Below are 20,723 nucleotides of genomic sequence, written 5' to 3'. Positions count from 1 at the left end.
CGGCGTCTCGCTTCTACCAATGCAACAACCTTTAACAGTGGTGGTAGTCCCTCGACGCCTAAAATTAGTACATTTATTCTTGGGTTCTATACAAAACTGTGGAGACAAGAAAAGGAGCAGATCCAAAGAAGCTTAAAAATCTGTCAGAATTCAGGTCAGAGCTGGCTGATGTCTTATGTACCTATGGTACTACGACCCAGCCAACAAGAGGACGTCCTAGCAACAGCAGCATCACTGAAACCATAGAGGCAAAAAGAAAGAAAGGGTGCCAGGTTCTTCCACCGTCTGACGTTCGGTTAGACAATCTTGGTCATAGCCAAATTAAAACCGACCAACGCATGAGGTGCAAGAGACCTGGCTGTAAGCTACAGAGCTTTGTAAAATGCACAAAGTGCAGTGTATTCCTTTGTGCAAAGAAAGGAAACGATTGTTTCAATTTGTTCCACAGTTAATTAATAAAAGCATTTTTTTTGTCGATCTTGCATAATGTCCCAAAAATGCATCAACATGATTTTTTTATTAAAATCCTATAAAATATTAATTGTTATTTTTTTTATTATTTTTCCCGTTAATCACAGCTTCTAAAGAATTGAAAAAAAAAAATTCATTACAATTTAATAATTCATGCATTTAAGGGTTAAGCAGAACAGTCTTCTGTACTGCGTTTGTCTAAATTTAACTTAAAAAAACACTTGATAAGGTTTTAAATGGAATGACACTACAAGAATTATATGATTTTTTAAGTGAAAAAGAATGAGACATTGATGTTACAGACATGTGAACACATATTAATGGGTATTTGATGGGTATAATTAATCATTTTAATGGCGCTCAGCTTCCCAATAATGTCCAGAACAGCTATTAGCGTATTTCAAAGAATTTAATGAGTAATAAACCTATGCCTGTAGATATTTTTTTTAAAAGAATATAGCTGTTATCGACACAGAGTATAGCAGCATCACTTTTCCACAACTGCAATGATATAACTTAATAACAATTGGTCTTAGGCCTACAATTGATAATGAGGTTGGATGTGGTACATAAGCTATCGGCTAACATATACTCTTGTGTAAATAAAATGTAAAATGGACTTGTTTTATTGGACACAGCAAAAATAAAACTAAGACATAAAGCAGCAATGGTTTAATAATGCAAATACACAATGTTAGTTACAAAAATAAGTATATTTTAAGTACATATTATAAAGCTTTTAAAAACAAAATGTAGTGAAACATAGCCAGTTCTCTCTGGGTTGGAATCACAATGTTAACACTGCTAAGTTCACAACTTAAACATATAATTAAGCTCTACAACTAATTGGCAACATAATTCTAACATTCGTTAGTGTTAGCTTAATAACAAAAAAAAGCTTAACAATATATTCTGGGAAGCATGGAAGTTATTACTGTTGAAGCAAAACAAACCCTCAAGATAAAATATCATATAATGTTATTCAAAATGCGTCTTTAAGACCCAACAATTATGATACAATTTACTTTGTGTTTAGTGCTTGTTTTGTTCCACACTATACATAACAAAAATGTTTGTTACACCTGCGTTTAGTACGAATAAACGCCTATTATGAGCTAGGATATCCATAATCAATTGATCACCCCATCGGTAAAAGAAACCACTATATCGTGAGCGCTAACCCCGATGGATAGAAAAATTGACCCTGCGACCGTAATCACACGAATGACCAAACAGAAAACACAACGAAATCCAAAGTGAATAGAAAGCGTGTTGCAGATAAACGTGAAAATGTGCTTCTAGAACTACATAATAGCAACCAATTTAGCATGATCTATAGCAATTTAATATGTATCTCTTGTAAACGTGTCTATCTTTGGTGGTCTGTTAACTAGAGCAATCTAGTACAGGAACCAAATAAAACTGACCCTCGATCTTTATACAGGCGTACGATTTTGACGTATGATTTTTCAAAATCTAGGCACACAAAACAAATCAACGTCATTTGTGAGAACATTTTATAAAGAAACATGAGAGGTCAATGTAAGGTGGTCAACCATGAGAGGCATTAGTATGACGTTTAATCCAAAATATCCATGATTGGAAGATCTTCGTTGACATGAAGTAGATGTGAATGGTAGTTGTTCTCTGGAAGTGGCGTGAAGTCTGCTCGGCCCCTTGTGTGTACTTACAGTTTAGAGCGCAGGTCGGATGTCCCAGCGGCTAATTGTCAAGATGGCTCCTCGAACCTGGGGGAAAAACAAAAAAAAATAGTTTAAGAAAAATTGAGAAAAGATATTTGAAAAAATGTTTCAGAACATTTGCACATAATACACCTATAATACAAAACAAAGTAAGTTAAAAAAGTTCGAATCTGTTCGAGAGCTATGTTGCCACAGACAGTCAGACAGGGGTTAAAAAGCTCGAAATAAAATTGTGAGCTTCACTCGCGACGTGTTTTTAGACGCTATAAAACTCCTGCAAAGCGTGCATCCTAAATATGATATACCTGAACATCCAAACTAAAATGAGCAAAGATTACACTTGCAAATAGCTCTAATATATTACGAAGAGGTTATTTATAAACGTAACATTACCTCATATTCATAGCGTTAGAGTTTCCGGGTTCGAGCTTGTAGCCGAGGGTTTCGTAGAACTTGATGAGCTTGTCCTTGCAGTCCAGGGACATCTTGTAGCAGCCCAGCTCTTGGGCTAGCAGGGATACTGTCACTACGATCCTGGAAAAAGATAAAGTTGCTATATTTAAGTTTTTTTTTTATAAATTTAGGTGTTGACATAGTTTCGTCATTTTCCTTGCAAAACTAAATTTATACTTTTATAAGTACTTACAGTTTTCCTAACTGCTTTCCTCTGTAAGTGTCATTGACGACTACATCTTCAAGACGTCCTCGCTGTAAAAAAAAATACAGTATATTACATACGACTCTTTATAGGGATGTTTGGATGTGTCTTAAACCTCCTTCGTATTTCACCCATCCCTTGTATATGACTCGAGCACGTGAGCGTGAGCGATGCAAACTAGCAGTCAATATCGAAGACATCGCAACTTTTTTGAAAAAGAAGTAATAGAGACAAACTTAGTAATTGCTTTGATCTCTTCTATGTCGTACAGGTAGCAACGCTTGTTTGACCAAATACTAGTTTATTGGTAATGGCAAAAATTTAGTCGTAGTTTATAAAGAACCGAGGCTTGCGTTGCCACGCAGGTATGTATGTACCTATACGAAAGTTAATTCTAACTTGGCCGTGAAAGAAAAATACAAGAAACTTTCTGATTTATATCATGAGATAATTATGTCTAACGTAATTATATGGACCGGTTCTAATATTGAGGGCATTTCGTTATTCGTTAGTCTTGACATAATCCTAACAAGAGCGAAAGTAGAATTCAACCTCGGGTAAAAGTATCCTCAATGTTATAAGGCAAGACTATTGCTATGGTTTAAGTGTAGTTGCCCTGTTCAGCTCGCTCCCTCAACCCCAACAGTTCCACCTATGGTGCTGGTATTAACGCACAGAGAACCTTTCCACTTAAAGTAAAGCTGATGTATTTATATATTAAGGATACACGATTCATGACATAAATATGATAAAGCAAGGCGTATGTAAGGCTCTACGTAAAGTGTGCCATCTTACATGTGGAAAAACTTGAAGTCTTTGCAGTCGGTCTCCATGATAATACGTCTATAAATGTAGAAAACTTACCACAGAGCAGTTGTGTATGAACTTCTGTTCGATAGTGAGGGTAGCTGCGCCGATCAGTTTGGATATGCGAGTGTCTTCGATCACGGTCACGTAGTAACCGCCAGACTGCTTCATACTTGTGAATCTCTCTGAAAAATAAGTAGGTACATATATACCTATAGTTTTTGTCTTAATGTTCCTAAAAGATTGCCAGACAATTTTCGATCTGTTTCAGAAAACCTTGAATCTCTCTGTAACAAGATTTATTTTCGTCCTAAATAATATTCGAAACTCTCATTGATTTCCTTCAAAAACTACTAAAAGTGAACAAGTTAAAGATTTTGTGGATTTAGGTATTTCAGGTCTAAGTGAAACACGAACGAATTGAAATACGTTTAGATGCATCGCTTCATACTCTTTTCGATATTAGTAAGCTTGCGTGTTAGTGTTTTTTTTTTCCAGTCAAATTCCAGTGACTTTGCGCCTATTTAATCGCCTATCCAACTATTCCAATGCCTCCTCATAGCCAAAATCTGCCGCGAATTGGTGTTCCCTTTTTCTTCGTTCCTACTATAACTCATCATAAAGTACCTACCTATATTTCGATTAATTTCTGAATCGCGCAAATTTTAAACAGGTCAAAAATAATCTATCGTTTGTTAACTCAATAAATCGCACATATCAACGAGTTTAAACAAAAATCAGGAACTCAACAAGGCTCATGGAAAGGTTATTATCATAGCGCCGGCTTCGCCAAGGTCATGCTAATAAAATGTCAAGCTCCGATTCGCATTCCGAAGTAACCAGTTTTACGCAACATCTTTGTTTGAATATTTATTCGCTATGTTATTTATTCTCGTGGCTAAACTACAACTGCACGAGTTGAACGGTCACAGGTTAAGCTACGCTTGACACGGTCGGTCCGTAGATATGTGACCGTCCATGTCATAACGAGTCCCTCCGTGTTCCTGAAGGCACGTTAAATTGTGGGAACTGGCTAGATACATCTTTAACAGTCATTAATTAAGAAGTCTTTCTAAGGGGTATTATGTTACTCAGGAGCCTAGGTAACCGGGGGAGGTCAGATAGGCATCAATATTGTAACCCGATCTCAATTGAGTTGGGAAAAGGCTAGGAACATATACCATAAGTATATCATTGACTTATTTCGAAGAATTGACTTTGTTTACAGGAATGGACGAGAGAAGAGAGTAATGATATATACGTGATATATGCTAGCGAAACATTTTTTGAAACATTAGAAATTCTTAGGTGTTTTTAATCTATTTATCACAATTTCCCGCAAAACAGTTAAGGAAGTGAGTGTACATGATAATTTGAACCTTCACGAGACAGACAAAGAGCTATAACGATAAAAGCATTCTCCTTCTTTCACAATAAGATACGATACACAATTATAACAACTGCGAATATTGTACGATATAGAATTAGTGTTGGAAACAATCAGTATGTAAATAGACCAGGTATACAGCCTTAGACATTCATGGCCTCTACAATACGATACTAACACGTGTAGACCTTAACCGAACAACGATTGCGAAGTATTTCATTGTAAAATTGGTCATGCTCGCTAATTACGTGCAATCATAAAATATATCTTGAACCGATTTACAAAATATTGGAGCAAATTGCATGAAATATTTAATGCTGCCTTTGGATAATGTTTTGTTATATTTCGTAGTTATTTATGGTATTGCTGTTCGTTTCCCTAATAAAATAAAGACTTGGTGGTTAGCGAAATGGTGCTAAAGTAGTCATATGTAAAATCTGAAGTGTGACTACGCTTCCTGGATGGAAAGGAGCTAGAACAGTGTATTACTGGCAGATCTAATCTAAAAATCGATAGGGCTCGAAACGATAAAGATTTTTTTTGTACTCTTCATTTTTTGGTACAGCTCTAGTATTTACACAGAGGTAATAGACAAACAGTTGCGTTATTATTTGCACTTAGCACTTACCATCAAACTGCTTCCGCGTAACATTGCCAACGCTGGTCAGTTGGCCCAGCAGCTGCAGGAACCCTTTGTCGAAGTCCGAGCGCTGCAGAGGCCTGACAACCATCCAGTCCTCGCCAGGACTGGCCGCGCTGATCTTAGGCTTAAACGTCGCTGGACTCTTGTCAAAGTTCAGCCGTTTCAGAATCTCAGGCGGGTACAGGTACTCTGATGGATTACCATCCTAAAACAAGCGACGGTTATATTATCTACCTAGATTAGCCACTACCAACTTTATGTCATAAAGGCGTAAGTGCGTGAGTGTTTCATGTGTGTTTCTGCTATGGCTGAACGAATTGGAGAGAGATGGCTAACTTAGCTTATACCTCTCTCTCTCTCTCTCTCTCTTTATATACATAGATCATAATTACGCGGGAAAAGTCACGGGCGAATGCTAGTCCATATCAACTTGTGATGAAAAGTTCGAGAGGAAATATATAGGAAAATTTTTGCTAAAACATTTACTGATCAATTAGAAATGTTCTGGACTATGGCCAGATTATAAATACTTGAAATCTGTCATTAGTCTCAATAGCACTGTTGACTTTCCATCTAATTCAAATAGAAACATTGAGTGTTGAAGTAAAGGTAAAAATAAATTATAACAGCAACTTATTTATAGTATCAGTATAGTCGACAACAACAAGACAAGTACTTATTCAAAAGGTTTATCAGTTATTTCAATAAGAGTATGTATGTTATTATTCCTAAGACGCAACAATCTACTACCTCATTCCTTTAATACTTTTCCTAGCTTCTCATAAAGCTTATTACATTTTTGCTAAGACAACTGCATCAGATCATAATTAAAGAGTCTAGTTGGGTCAGAAACTAGCTGTAGTATGTCTAACTAGTAGTATATTTCATTAATAAACCAAAATGGCTTATCTTGGAATGTTACACTTTTAATATGAATAGGCATAAAAATACCTTTGATCATACAATAACAGTTTATATAGGATAACATTGATTTGTTATTAAAATTATTGCTTCTAAATCTTATCATATCTAAACAGGAATACCTATCTACATGATAGATCTAATCTCTCAATCATCATAAGGTATTTATTTAAGTAAAAAATACACTTACAAAGTGTCTACACTGGAAACAGTGTTATCTTTAGATTCTATTATAATTCTTATTATATCACTCTATTAGCCTGATTAATTAATGTCATGGAACCTATCATATGAAATGAAAAAAATAAATAAAAAAAAACATATTTAAAAGGGAATCTAGATTTTGAAATAATTAAACTTAGATTAAAGTAGGCATTAAATTATACATTACAAATAAATATTGAACAAATTTTTTATCTGCACCATATAGTTTGAAGCCAAAGGCATCAAAATGATTGTTTTATTAAACTAATTATTTCTATAATATTACGGTGTTCAACCCAATCAATAAGGTTACTTTAAATTTTATAGATCTCCTTCACAATCTTCCAATTGAAGAAGGAAGAAATTATTTGTTTAAAATGCCTGAAACACTATCCGTGACGAAAGGCATGCGATATGTTAGAATTATAGAATAGCCACTTACCACATTATTATATTTCTCCATCCCCATTTTCACTATTTAAGTTATATTCTTATTTATTTTTAACTATTTTAGCATGCTGTTTAATCCTCACACTATTTGTGTACGTGGCTTTTATTTAACGACACGCTTGCATCAATGTCGTCAGAAATTAAATAAACATCACCAAGCCACGACAGCCACACAACGTATAGAGAACCTACGTCCCTGATAACTTTAATTAATTTTAAAAGTGAAAGTAATCTCGCCGTACCGCAAGTTTTGTCAGCCGCTGGCTAACTGACAGAAAAGACAAGTTCAAAGTTGTCATCATCAGCAGTTTATCAGTCAGTGTCATACAAACATCATACAAAACATGTACAAAACAGAACTTTCCGAGTATGTTCTGAGTGAACAGCAGAGAAATCGACTGGCACTTTTGTTTGTCATTTCAACCATTGTATAGAATGGCAAAACTCAATTCTATTTTTTATTTATTTATTTACTTTAGTTTACTTTGATATAATTTACTAAGTTTTAACTATTTATAATCAAGAAAGGGGTCGCTAAAGTTATAATTTCTGTAGATATTTTTTATACAAGTTGTTTTAATACTACGAAACGGTTTTATTAATTGTGCTGCATTAGTAATAGTCATAAATTAGTCGATTTTTAGAGTAGGCACATTCCTCTACCATTGTTTTCATTTTAAACGTCACAATCATATGTTCTAAAATGTCAGACTTAGTGGGGTTATACAATTCAATAAATTTAATTGAAATTTGTTTCTTCAGCTAAATATATGTGCAAGACAGTTTAAAAAGGTTTAGTTAAGCTAATATACTATAATGGCTTTATGCAAATTGAACACGTTTATGAATGTTCTAAGAAACAATCGTCAATACCCAACAGTGTGTAAAATTGTGACCAACACAAACAATAATAAATATTTATTTCCAATTGTTTGTCCACAACGCTGGCTGTTTCATGAAAGTCACAGGAAAGGCGGTTACAACACAGAAAAGAAGGTGTCAAATATTGAACATATGAAAAATGGTTTCAAAATGTTGAAGGAAGAATTACAATTATTTAAGCAAGAAGTTAAAGATTTAATTGAAACTGATCCTCTTCTAATAGCTAGACCAGGTAAACCCTTATTTATTATTTCACAGCAAATGAGAACAAGTTTAACTTGATCACATGAATACATTTATTTTATTATTTTGTTTTTGCTGCTTTTCAAATGTTTTTTTTTTCTGAACTAAATAAGTAGATGCATATTGTTTAAATTAAAATTTCATATTAAGTATAGTTTGATATAAATTCTACATAGTAAAGTACTTAGAATACCTGTTATTGCTGGGTTAAATAGTATGTTGCTGTAAACACTTTCAGATTATTATGAAGGTAAATTCCATAGTTCTGGCACCTAATTATAAATAACCAGTAAGAATTACTTGTAAGGTGTTTTTATGGGATATAATCAGATAATTAAGCTATTATTATAATTCACATTTAAATACCTATTCAAGTCATCATAATATGAAGTTTTCTTCTTATTCTTAGTTTTTAAACCATATTTTTTAGTAAAGTAGAAAGTAAATTATACTGACATCACAGAATCTGTGCACAGATTTAGGAATAGTGCTAACATGAATTATTGTGTTCTTAGGCTGTAAATGACTCAAGTAAAATATGCAGGTATAATAATTAAACAACTTCGTTGGTGACATCTTAATATTCAATACAATAAATTATTAAAAATGTTTAGTGGTTATCGCAGGTAGCAATTACTTTCTTTCTGCATGAAAAAATAATTTGAAACATTTTATAAGAGTTTAAAAATAAATTGTTGGTTTAGTCGATTTTAATTTGACATATTGATATAGTCTATGGCAGATACATTCAAAACTTAAATAACCGTTGTTCTCGTTGAGCCAAGAATAAATTTTGCTTCTTTCTATTTTGTTTTTTGTGGACCTACAAGTTTTAATAATAGTCGAAAAGAACCTGTAACTTTCAGGCGGTGTGTTTTATTACTGTATTGTAAATCAATATAAGGAAAGCGAATGTTTTCGACTTATATATTGAGCGATTCTCCGTTTACTCCAAATGATAAAGGCATAAAAACCATTTACAAGAAATTTCAAAATTTTTTGGGCCGTGGTTCGGAAGTCACTGGTGGTAAAACCAATGAAGAAATGTTGACTTCCAGAGGCAATTCAGCTGCTCCTTCTGAAGATAGTTTTATAACACCAGTTTCATCGGTCGGCGATCTGATGGCTATGTCACCGAAACGTATGACTGACATGTTGGAGCAGAGGAACGAAACGAGTGATCTTCTTACCGGGTCGGACTTTGATAGCATCTGTGATGTAACTATGAAAGAGGTGCCGACATCTGACGACATGTTCATTGATGCCAATAGCTTAGATTATCTCGTCAAATGCGCTGAATCTAATCGCACCCACAGCCACATAGATCGCGGCAAGGAAAGTTTATTTGTGAAATTCGATCCTCTGTACGCACGTCAGAAGCTGGATGATGCTCACTCTGTTAATACTGATTCAGTAGTCGATTCTTTGGAGTGTGATGTGGGTTATGAAACGGGAAGTGCAGTGTCAGTTTTCACGGATAACAATGTTGTTGCGCCGAAGCATTCCATGTCGACTGGCTCCATGCCTTCCATGAGTCAAAAAGAGAAGCCCATGCAAGTTGTACCACCTGTTGTTAACAGTGGTATGCCTAAATCCAGTGCTGCCCATGTTAGATCTACACCAGGCCTCATGCGCAGTGTCTCTGCTATTCTGACTCCAACTCGGGTGGCTACTGAGAGACTGGTCAGCATATCAGGTAACACTCCACCAACTGCAGCACCTAGGAGCCCTCGAGCATACAATAATTTCTCGTCACAGGAAGTAGACCACTTACATACTCTAAGGGGTATTATTCAAAAACAAGAACAGGAAGTGTTCCAGCTTAGACATCAGAACAGAGAGCTGAGGAACAACCTGCAGGATGTAGAGCACAAATATGCAAGAATAACAGAAGACTTAGAAACGAAAGTAAAAAAGTTGACTGATGAAAGGGACCACTCTCGTGAAAAAGAAAACAAATTGCTCCAACAGATAAATGACAAGACCATTAGAAATAAACAAATGAGTATTGTCATGGAGGAATATGAGAAGACCATATCTTCATTAATTGAGGAACAGCAACGGGATAAAATAATCCATCAGGAAACTTTAGAAAAAGTTACAGCAGAAAGAGATGAGGCCTTAAACCATCTGAACAGTATGGAGAGTTCTTTCAATGATCTGCTCAGCAAGTATGAGAAATGTAAGAGTGTGATATTAGAAACAAAAGATAGAGAGAAAATGTATCAACAGAAAATTACTGAGTATCAAGATGGTGTGAAGAAGTATGAAGAATTGTATGGGAATCTGAAACAGGTAACGTCTGAGGCTTTGACTCAAGCAAACGAAACACTAGACAACCTCAAGAAGAACTACACTATTGAAGTTACAAAATTAAATGCTACAGTCAAGAAGCATGAAGTAACAATAGCTTCTTTACAGGAGTCTTTGAGTCAGAAAACCAGAGACAATGAGGAACTAATGAGGTTGTATGATCAACTCATTAGTGAAGTACATTGAGGTGTTTGAGTATCCTTGTCATTTGGTGCTTTTATTTTCCATGCTTGTCTTTCGAGGGCTGTTTTCTATGACTTCTCTGTGATGAATCTCATTTTATATGTTAAATTGTAGTATTAGTATTATTTATTAGTATGAGCTTTTATGACATTTGTTTATGTAAAATTTGTAATTAAGTTTCTCTTGTTAGTAATGTTTATGACAATTTTGATTCAAACTTTTCTTAACATTGGGTAACATTGTGTTTTTGTTTGACATGTTAAATTACTATTCATTTTATGAAATTGTTGACCTTAAAATAACTAACAGCAACTTAATTTATTGGACCTTGATGTATATTTTGATTTTAAAACTGATGCTAACTTTAACATTTTGATTGATCTTATTGAAAGTATTACTAATTACTAACATATTATGTTTATAAAAACATCAAATAATTGCATTTGATACTTTCATGGCAGCTTTTATAATATACTAGTTTAGCAATTAATAATTTAAATTAATACCAGTTAACTATTGTTGTGCCTTATAGAAATAAATCATGTTTTTTACAAATAATTATGATGAAACTGTATAAACTAGACTTGGTGTCTATTGCCATGTAAAATATTTCATAGTTTCATACCACCTGTATAAATAAATACACTTTTAACTAATATTGTAGTAGCTATAAAGCATTTGATATGATGGAGAGTGAAGGGTATTAAAAATTTGTTAGTGTTACATTTTCGTTGTTATATTCCATGTGGATAGTTAGGAGGCAACTGTACAAGCAATGTATTTTAAACTGCAGTAGCGGCAATACGCCCTATCTGCCGTAGGTGTGTCTCGAACAGTATAAGGTTTGTAAAACTTTTTAATTATAAATACTTTGTGTAGCAACAGTCGAGAATAAGTTGTAATTTTTCTTCTTTTTATTTTTGTGTTCTCAGCCTTCTCACACGTCTTTTGTACTTAGATATTTAATAAAACATTTATATATAAAAAACTTGTTTTTAATCAATTAACCATTTACCCACTGCTAGATAAAAAAACCATAATAGAATGTAATGTCTTAAAGTGCCTTTAAAGAAGTTTTTCATTTAGAAAACCAGTCAAAATCTTTCAACTATACATTATTTCATCGCTGCCAATCCTGCCGTTAAAAGCGAAAAGTTACTTGTAAGTTAAAGGCAATGTTGTGTGATCCCAAAACAGAGTCTTTACTACAATAAACTACTTAGTTTATTCATATTTATAAACTAGATATGTGTCTAAAGCTATTTAAAATATTTTTAGGTGAAACGGACCTCGTGTGGTGTTTCAATGAAGCAAGCACATTGGAAAAGTTCGTGACGACAAGCGATAGTGACCACAATGAGGGGTTCAGTAAGTGTAGCCTGGAGATGAGCGAAGCCGGCAGAGCTCGTTTCCATGGTTACCTCGATGTACGGGTGCCGAAGGACGGACGTATAAAGAAAGCTGGTTACTGCGCTATGAGATCTAAACGAATTCGAGTAAGTATAGCACGTACATATATTTTTTTGCTACGAAGTTCACCAAGTAGGATTTATTTGGTTTGGTAACACCAAACAGGCAATGCCTGTAAAACTATCATAACATACACGCAAATATGTCCGTAATAGTAATAATAAATAAGTTTATGACTTAATAAAGGAAATAATAATAAGTTTAAAATGATAACGTTTGCAATTATTATATAAATATATTCGTCAATATAAGTCTAGTAAATTAATATTGAATTTTCTGAACTATGGTTCCTTATGTACTTACTTATTAAAGCGTTTTCAAGTGACCATCCATGAGACATACCTACAGTACCAGAAAAAAAGGGTTTAAAACCGTTTTGTGCTTTTCTTTTTACAGAAATCATTCAAACGGCCAGCGACATTCGATTGGCACCTCTACAATACTCTTGTCCTCAAAATAAGAGGTGATGGGCGATCATATTTGCTGAATGTATCCTGCGAGGGCTACTACGACATCACGTGGAACGATATCTACCATTATGTACTTTATACTAGGGGTGGACCATACTGGCAAATTGCTAAGGTTTGTATCAATATTTTTTATACCTATATTAAGGCATATTAATTGATCGGGTTGTTAATCCTATTCCCGAAACCAATCCCTTCCCAATCTCTTCTTGATTCTAAGCTTCTTCCTCGTCAATTTGTAGCCTAATCGGTTCAGCCGTTCTTGAGTTATAAATAGTGCTAACATGACTTTCTTTAGTAGAGAATAATATGCAATCTTTAGTAATAATATTCTCTGTATATTATACAGTGATGTATGAGTAGTTCTCTCATAAAACTTTCTCTGCAACACAAGATGTGTGTGAAAGTGCAGGCAAACTTATTTATTTATGATAATACACTACTTATTTCTTTTTGCAGTGTAATCTTTTTTATGACGTTAAATTATATTGGTTACCATATTTTTTCTTAAAACTTACGTTCAAATCAAAATTCAAACTGTAATAAAGTTTTCGAATGACAGCGACTAATTAATAGCCGAAAAATGTAAATCCGGAACCCAAAAAGATTTTCAGTCAACGCATTTATACCGTAACTACTGATAGGTATTACTAATTATCCCTGAATTAATTTAGATTATATTTTTACAGATCCCATTTTCGAAGTTCGTATTAGGATCAAAAGGTCGATTACAGGACAAGCAAACACGAATGCGCTTCGATAGAGTAACGCACTTTGGTATATCCTGCGGCGATAAAATACCTGGGAATTTCGATTTGGAAATCGAATACGTTGGTAAGGATGTGCATTAAGCATCTAGAATAATACTAGCAAAGTACTCATTTTTGAAGCAGAAGACTTTATATTATATTATGTGTCTTAACTGGTTGGTATTTACTCAGTCTTTCCTCTCTTTTTAATATTTATTAGGGATGTTGTAGAGTATTAAAGAGTATCAATCTATTGAATCTATATTTATATTCCACGATGTTATGCGCTCTATACGTGATGAACATAAATAATACGCAATGAGGTTAGGCATGGCTCAGGGCATTACATATTATTGTTACTTTTAATAAGTACTTCTTGTTAAATATATATTATGATCCAACTCTGATTGTAATTAAGAAAGTTGTTTACTAGTTAAATTATTATAAGGTTTGTCTGGTAGTTCGAGAAATCCTTAATTCAATCAAGTTTATTTTTCAGGTCTTGAATTCGACCCTACTCATGACGAAGAATTTGCTTATGAGATGTATAAAACAGGCAAATATATTGTTGGCGTTTAAATAATTTTATGGAAGTTTAGTGTGTAAATAAAGAAATTGTTATTTATGCGTTTTTAGTGTTTTATTATTTTTAATCGACAAGACAACAATTTAAATATTGATGCTTAATGTTATATGGGTCAAAAATTCAAGTAAAGAATTTCGAAACCTCCTGGCAAGAAAAAACAGTTATTCATATTACGAAAACGAACAAAATCATTTTATCTTGATTAATTACATAGTTTATTTAAATTGAAACGTCACATAAAGAAATATACGCTAGCTGAACATTTAATTTTGGTTTCTCCTGGTATTCTTGAACTGAGACTGGCCATCCCTAGTTAGCCAAATATGTCAAAAGGGAAATACCTTGTTGACATTCCACGCATCCATATTTAGCATTTCCCAGTTTTCGTTGTCTCCGTCGCACTCATACTACTCCTAATAGTGCTACACTGCATCAGCAGAATGAAGTGATTTCATAGACAAAAAAGGTATAATGCATCTGTGGCTATTATGACTGACGCAGAGTAAAGGACTGATGTCATCGCCGTGATCATCGTTCGTTATTTTCCTACGTACTTTACGCTAATAAAATAATGTTTATTTAATTAAACTGAGTTTCGTTACTGGCTATAAGTAATATTTTTTATCAAGTTTTCTATTTCCTTTTATTTCTTTAGTGCTCTAAGGCTCAAGGATATTGCGGTAAGTTATTGTATGCACCAACGCAAATTCTTTCTTCAATGTTCCTACTCACTGCACCTTGCGTGGGATGTTGACCATTTCACATATTTTAACATTCTTGATTATATTTTTACGTAAAGTAGAATAAAAACTGACAGATAAACGTGTGAAGTAAAGTTTTATGAATTTAATCTAATTAAGAGAACACCGTGGCGCAAACCTGTTTATGACATGATAAACCATTACTTTAGTGATACGATATTGCAATCTGTTGATAAAATATTTATGTTCTTCCAGGTGAGACCATGTGAACAATATTCTATAAGAGAAAATAATTCGGGAATAGTGAAAACAGTGTAGTACCATGTCAGGTACAGAGCATAATATAGTGAACTCAATGCAGCAATTATCTGTGCAACCAAACGTTAGTGGTCCTACTGAAAAACCAACGCAAGTTGTTACACCTGCTGTGAACAGGAGCCAGCAGGCATCAGCAGCAAAGGTCACCCCTGTGAAGGCTAATACTGTGTCCCCGGCCATAGCTACCATAGACCGGCTGCTCAGTCTGGGAGCTAATATCCCACCTCCACCTCCAGTGATCACACGAACCTCAGATATGGACCCTCACACAGTAGAGCAGTTGCGTGCTGTTAAGGAACTGCTCACAGCTCAAGAAGAAGAGGCACAGAACTTAAGAGACATTAATCATGATCTTCGAGAGAGAATAGAAGAGTGTGAAACAAAAATAAAAAAGTTAACTGAACAAAATGAGGAGTATGCAGAGAAGGAAAAGTCACTGTCACAGAGAGTTGCTGAAAAAGTTAGAAATAATAAACAAATGAGTGTGGTGATGGAGGAATACGAGCGCACTATATCATCTCTTATTGGAGAACGTGAAGCAGAGGGTAAGAGATGGACTGAGGAGAGGTCCACTCTGGTCAGAGAGAGAGACGAGGCAGCTGCACACCTGGCTTCCATGGAACATGCTTTCAATGATGTCCACACTAAATATGAGAGGTGTAAAGTCATTATTCAAGGTTACAAAAGTAATGAAGAAACTCTTAAAAGAACGGTTGAAGATAATAATGATACCATTCAGAAACTGGAGGCACGGTATGAAACTCTGCGGCAGCATGCTATGCAGCAGCTCAACAAGGCTAATGCAGAACTTGACTCAGTCAAGAAGGCTCATCAAGCAGAGATTCTCAAACTGAATGCTATGCTCAAGAAGAGTGAAGTACATGCCTCGTCACTGCAGGAATCATTGGCACAGAAGATTAAGGATAATGAGGAACTCACAGCCATATGTGATGAGTTGATCAATAAGGTTGGTTAATACTTCACACTTATACTCATTCATTTACATAACTAAACTAACATGCATTTGTATTTATATGCAGTTGACTATATTGTTATATAGTGTAATACCATTACACAACATTGTGAAATTACTTAATGAAGCTACTGTTACCAATATCAGAAATTAATTATTATTTTTTTATAAAACAGTAACTAGAGTAATAATTTTTAATGTACTGTGCAATCACCTTGTTTTTATTTTGTACAATTTTTTTTTTAAATATTTTATAATGAATCTTAAGATTTTACTACCTTGTGACATATGAACAGTGAAATTGTTTTCTTTTTTTTATAAGTTTGTTTTTATTTGGTGCCTGACTGTGTTTTATGTCAAGTGCTTGTATAGTATCAGTTCAGTAATAACCCCACTATATAATGTAAGCCTACTAGTATTGGACCACGCTTTTATACCATTTGTAATGAATTTCTGATAATATGTTCTCATTAATTCCATCCTTCAATGTAATTGTTAACTTATCCAAAGATATGGTTACAGTCTGGTGTATCTCTGACTACGGTCATGGAGGACTAAGGTCAGGATATGGTTTTATGGTAACTACTTTGTTAGTTTCTTCTGACTAAACCTTAGCTGCCATAATTAATTTTGAAATTTTCTTTATGTATAATAAAAGATATATTATGTTCTGCAGACTGGTGTTTACCATTGAATAGTAATGGAATCTGTTGTTTTCATTCTTATAATAAAACAAAGAAAAAGTAACAATTTGAGATTAAAATTGTCTATGCTAGACACCAGTTTATAAGAACAGTAGTGTGTAAAGCTATAAGCGTGCTTAAATAATAGTTTAAAAAATAAACTCAATATTATCTATTGTTTATAATTAGTGTTAGCTGATAAACTTATCAGATATTGCAGGACTAATAGATTTTGTTCCTCTAGTCTATGATTGTTCTAAATTTGTTACAGGTACTTTTTATGTTTTGTAAAGTATGCAAGTACCTAGATTGTCCTAGATCAATATCAAAAAGATACTTTAACAGCAATAACTTGTAATTAAGTCCCAATTGTCTATAGCTTATTTTTCAGTAAAAGAATAATAGAAATGACAAAAAAAAAATGCTTTACAGCTAGCTAGCTAGGTCCATAAAGCAAATACCAAAAAGAAACTGTTAACATAATATTATTGCAACAATTGGAATTAAATTAGGTTTATTTATTTTTTGTACATGAGTAATTGAAACTTAGACATTAGTATGTGCCTTTTGAAATTAAATCTTCACCATCCATATCCATTCAGTCCATGATTTAATATTCATAACTACTAGACACCTTAGAACTATACTTCGCCTATTTCCAGTTGAAGCCTATGGCAGTGCTAAACTCATTCTCATTTTTTATTGTACAATGTATTGATCTAAAAGTATTATTTAGCTGATGAGGAAAATATAATTAACCCTACTAAAACCTGTCACAGCAAACATTCCACAATATTATTTTTGTAGATCTTTAATCCTAACCGAAGGCACTTGAAAATAGTGCAAGTCAAGTGTGTAATCATGACACTATTTATGATCACGATCACAACGCATCTCACGAGAATCCCATTAAGCCTGAAAATTATATTACAATTATGTTTCGTCTAGAATAAGCATAATTTAGTTAATATTTACTACATATTTTTTTATAACTTTGATTATTTCGCATAAAATTAACTGCAGTTTATTCATATGAATAGAATGAAATAATAAATTTCTTTTTGTACATGGTTTCTATTTATTTCCACACATTATCATTCATAGAGTACTATTTAAGGAAAACAAACACCTTTTATATAATAATATTTATTTACAGTTTTCGGAATTTATTAATTAGTTAACACTTAACTACAAAACTAAAATTTTTGGAAGACTATACAAATACAAAAATGATTTCAGATGTCTGGATAGAGTATTTTCAGGACTTTTTCTTCAAAATTCTGTATGTGTCCTTACTAACTAAATAACTGACAGCGGAGACTATAGTGGAGGCAGCGGTGATGCCGCACAGTGCGTGCAGCGCCGGGTGGTCTACGTAACCGAACACAGGCGATGCAAGAGTTGTACCCACCTAGACATCAACAATAAATTATGTTCTGACACAGTATGATTAAGATATATGTAAACATAAAGCTTAAATAAACAACAGAATGAGCATTGCAGCATCAATAAAGTTATTTTATAAATATTAATGTTTATATACTTCTAGCATAATTTCTACAAAAGTAGGTACCATTCTTCTACTTGTGATTTACAATCATAACAAATATGTATTATGTGATGTGATATAGGTGTTATGTAACAGTTAAACTTACCAGTAAAAGTTGTACAGCGGTGTTCACTTTACTGATGAATGTAGGGGCAAGCTGTGCTGTTGCATGTGTCACATCGAAATATCTGCTTAGTGTTCGCTGTAAAAAACGTAAGTATTTTAGAGTTTATTATGCTTCTAAAAAAATAATCTCATACCTTTTGGTGCTTCGGTTGTCATATAATAAAACTACATTATAGGTAAATACTTATTGTATTCTAAGTTTATTAATATATTATACTTGATAAAATAAAGGTGTAAATCTCTGTTTAAAGATAATAGTCTCATCAATAGATTAGTCTCATCTTTTAAAGGCAGATTTAAAAAAAGATTGATTTCTATTATAAGAGTGCAGTTGGTGCAACTATTTATATGACAGTTATTTCAGTTGTATACATGATTTGGTAATCTTTATTGTTGTTTTGAAATGAAGTCCAAATCAGGATATTTAACCTTTTTTAAGCACCTATAGAAATGGAACAGAGTTGCAGAATTTGGTCTTGAATATCATTAACACACTCAATCAAAATAGTAATAAGTGTTAATTTATAATGCACAGAATTAGATAAATATCCTTACCGGTGGTGGCAAGCTCATGTATCTGATTACAAATCCAGCTACAACCAATGCTAAGTCTCGTCCAACAATGAGCAGAGTTAATGACAATGGAATAAAGTTTTGATAAGTGAGTGATATGAAGAGAGTTGCTATCAATACTTTGTCTGCCATGGGGTCCAGAAAAGACCCCATTTTCGTTGACTGGCCTTTCCAATTTCTTGCAATCCAGCCATCAAGCTGTAATCCAAAAACAAAATAAACATTATAGGTACAACAATTTAGTAAATATTATTGTTTTGACAGCTGTGAGAATATGTTGGAGGCATTTGTTTATTTATTTTTATGTAACTATGACATGGCTGACAATATTTTTATAGGGCTCTCTTTGTTGTCTTTAAATTGCATATAGAAAAAGCAGTATGAAGTGGCCATACAAAATGTAATAATATATGTTGCATAGAACATCTCGGTTAGTATTTTGAACTTTGTGAGAATGCTAGTTTTCCATTTAAACTTTTTGTATTTATCAATAAATCGTATAAAATTGGGATGGCTAATTAATTTATACCTTACCAGATCTGTGACACCAGCAAACACCAACAATCCTAATGCCATGTTATAGTTCTCTTGAAATATTGTGTATCCCAAATATGGAGACATAGCTATTCTTGTAAAACATAATATGTTGGGTATTGTAAATACCTTTTCTTTCTGAAAATAACAGTACAATAAATACTATACAATGTTTGTATAGAACATACTGTCTACAAAAAAAAAACAGTAAGATTGATTAAAATGTTGTCTATTCTATCTATTTTTTTCTTAATATTCGATTTGTTCATGCAGCAAAGGTATGATAAAAGGCATGTAATTATACTGGCTGACTGATTAATATATATTATTTAATATGAAGAGGCTACTGGTTAATAATAACAATAAAACTTCAACAGTGATAGTAGAATCCTATTAGTAGGTGAAAGAGAAATCAATAACATGGGAAATATGGAAAATAGTGATTTTTATTAGTGTTTCTAAATAATACTTATAAGATTACCTCTACAACTTCCTCAATTCTTTCTTTTACTTTAGCTTTAGTTTCAAGTATATCCTTAATGATATAGTCCTTTTTATCTCTCAATTTCTGACCAGTTATTTCTTTCTGATGTTTAATATCCCTGACAATCTCTTCACTTCTCTGTCTAAGGCGGTGTTCTGTGTCCTTGAGTTGTTCTTTTTTGTGCTCAAATGCATCTTTTAGAGCGTCAGCTTTCTTCTCAAAGGTTAGGAAATGTTTCTTATCGTCAGATGAATAGAAACATGATATTGATGATAGATGCACAGGGCACCTCAACCTCCGCCGTCTAAAGGACAGAATAGTAACATAATCTCTAACTGAAACATCGTAATTCCTTATTATATTCGGCCGGTACAAAAGTGCGACATGTTTCATAAAATTACATCTTGTGAGTAGTTTCATAGTAGCTTTCTTAAATGCCACTAACTAATGACGAGGCACGTATTTTCTACAAAGTACTAATTCAATCAAAGTAGAAACAACAGTATAGTCAATTATAAATTGAAATACACAAATATTTGGCAAAAAATCATGAAACTGAGTGATATCGTATTGCATGTGTCTGTCAAATTAATGTCAATGTTGTAAATGTCAATGTCGCAACTTAGCAAGTCCTTGCCCGACCTA

The 20,723-nt window shown here is 33.4% G+C and overlaps 5 protein-coding genes across 5 annotated transcripts; 3 read left to right on the top strand and 2 right to left on the bottom strand.

The window, feature by feature from the left end:
• Positions 1–1,128: 1,128 nt before the first annotated feature.
• LOC113498931 (probable glucosamine 6-phosphate N-acetyltransferase) lies at positions 1,129–7,638 on the bottom strand. The gene is made up of 6 exons (XM_026879197.1): positions 7,237–7,638; positions 5,655–5,874; positions 3,697–3,824; positions 2,821–2,882; positions 2,568–2,708; positions 1,129–2,219 (listed from the first exon to the last, which is right to left on the bottom strand). The coding sequence occupies exons 1-6, from the start codon at positions 7,261–7,263 to the stop codon at positions 2,201–2,203; spliced, it is 597 nt and encodes a 198-aa protein (XP_026734998.1). The 5' UTR covers positions 7,264–7,638; the 3' UTR covers positions 1,129–2,200.
• A 287-nt stretch (positions 7,639–7,925) lies between these two features.
• On the top strand, positions 7,926–14,182 carry LOC113498928 (complex I intermediate-associated protein 30, mitochondrial). Its single transcript, XM_026879193.1, has 5 exons — positions 7,926–8,358; positions 12,144–12,361; positions 12,732–12,917; positions 13,492–13,636; positions 14,051–14,182. The coding sequence occupies exons 1-5, from the start codon at positions 8,061–8,063 to the stop codon at positions 14,128–14,130; spliced, it is 927 nt and encodes a 308-aa protein (XP_026734994.1). The 5' UTR covers positions 7,926–8,060; the 3' UTR covers positions 14,131–14,182.
• On the top strand, positions 9,109–11,853 carry LOC113498922 (transforming acidic coiled-coil-containing protein 2-like). The gene has a single exon (XM_026879187.1). The coding sequence runs from the start codon at positions 9,282–9,284 to the stop codon at positions 10,866–10,868; it is 1,587 nt and encodes a 528-aa protein (XP_026734988.1). The 5' UTR covers positions 9,109–9,281; the 3' UTR covers positions 10,869–11,853.
• Positions 14,183–14,627: 445 nt separating the features above from the next.
• Positions 14,628–17,878, top strand: LOC113498927 (transforming acidic coiled-coil-containing protein 3-like). Its single transcript, XM_026879192.1, has 2 exons — positions 14,628–14,817; positions 15,094–17,878. The coding sequence occupies exon 2, from the start codon at positions 15,161–15,163 to the stop codon at positions 16,130–16,132; it is 972 nt and encodes a 323-aa protein (XP_026734993.1). The 5' UTR covers positions 14,628–14,817; positions 15,094–15,160; the 3' UTR covers positions 16,133–17,878.
• An 89-nt stretch (positions 17,879–17,967) lies between these two features.
• LOC113498925 (probable cardiolipin synthase (CMP-forming)) lies at positions 17,968–20,676 on the bottom strand. The gene is made up of 5 exons (XM_026879190.1): positions 20,076–20,676; positions 19,595–19,732; positions 19,043–19,258; positions 18,468–18,563; positions 17,968–18,223 (listed from the first exon to the last, which is right to left on the bottom strand). The coding sequence occupies exons 1-5, from the start codon at positions 20,496–20,498 to the stop codon at positions 18,071–18,073; spliced, it is 1,026 nt and encodes a 341-aa protein (XP_026734991.1). The 5' UTR covers positions 20,499–20,676; the 3' UTR covers positions 17,968–18,070.
• Between the last annotated feature and the right edge of the window lie 47 nt (positions 20,677–20,723).

This window comes from Trichoplusia ni, chromosome 11 (genome assembly GCF_003590095.1).
Source record: "Trichoplusia ni isolate ovarian cell line Hi5 chromosome 11, tn1, whole genome shotgun sequence".
NCBI lineage: Eukaryota > Metazoa > Arthropoda > Insecta > Lepidoptera > Noctuidae > Trichoplusia > Trichoplusia ni.
This window is presented reverse-complemented; position numbering and strand designations above follow the sequence as displayed.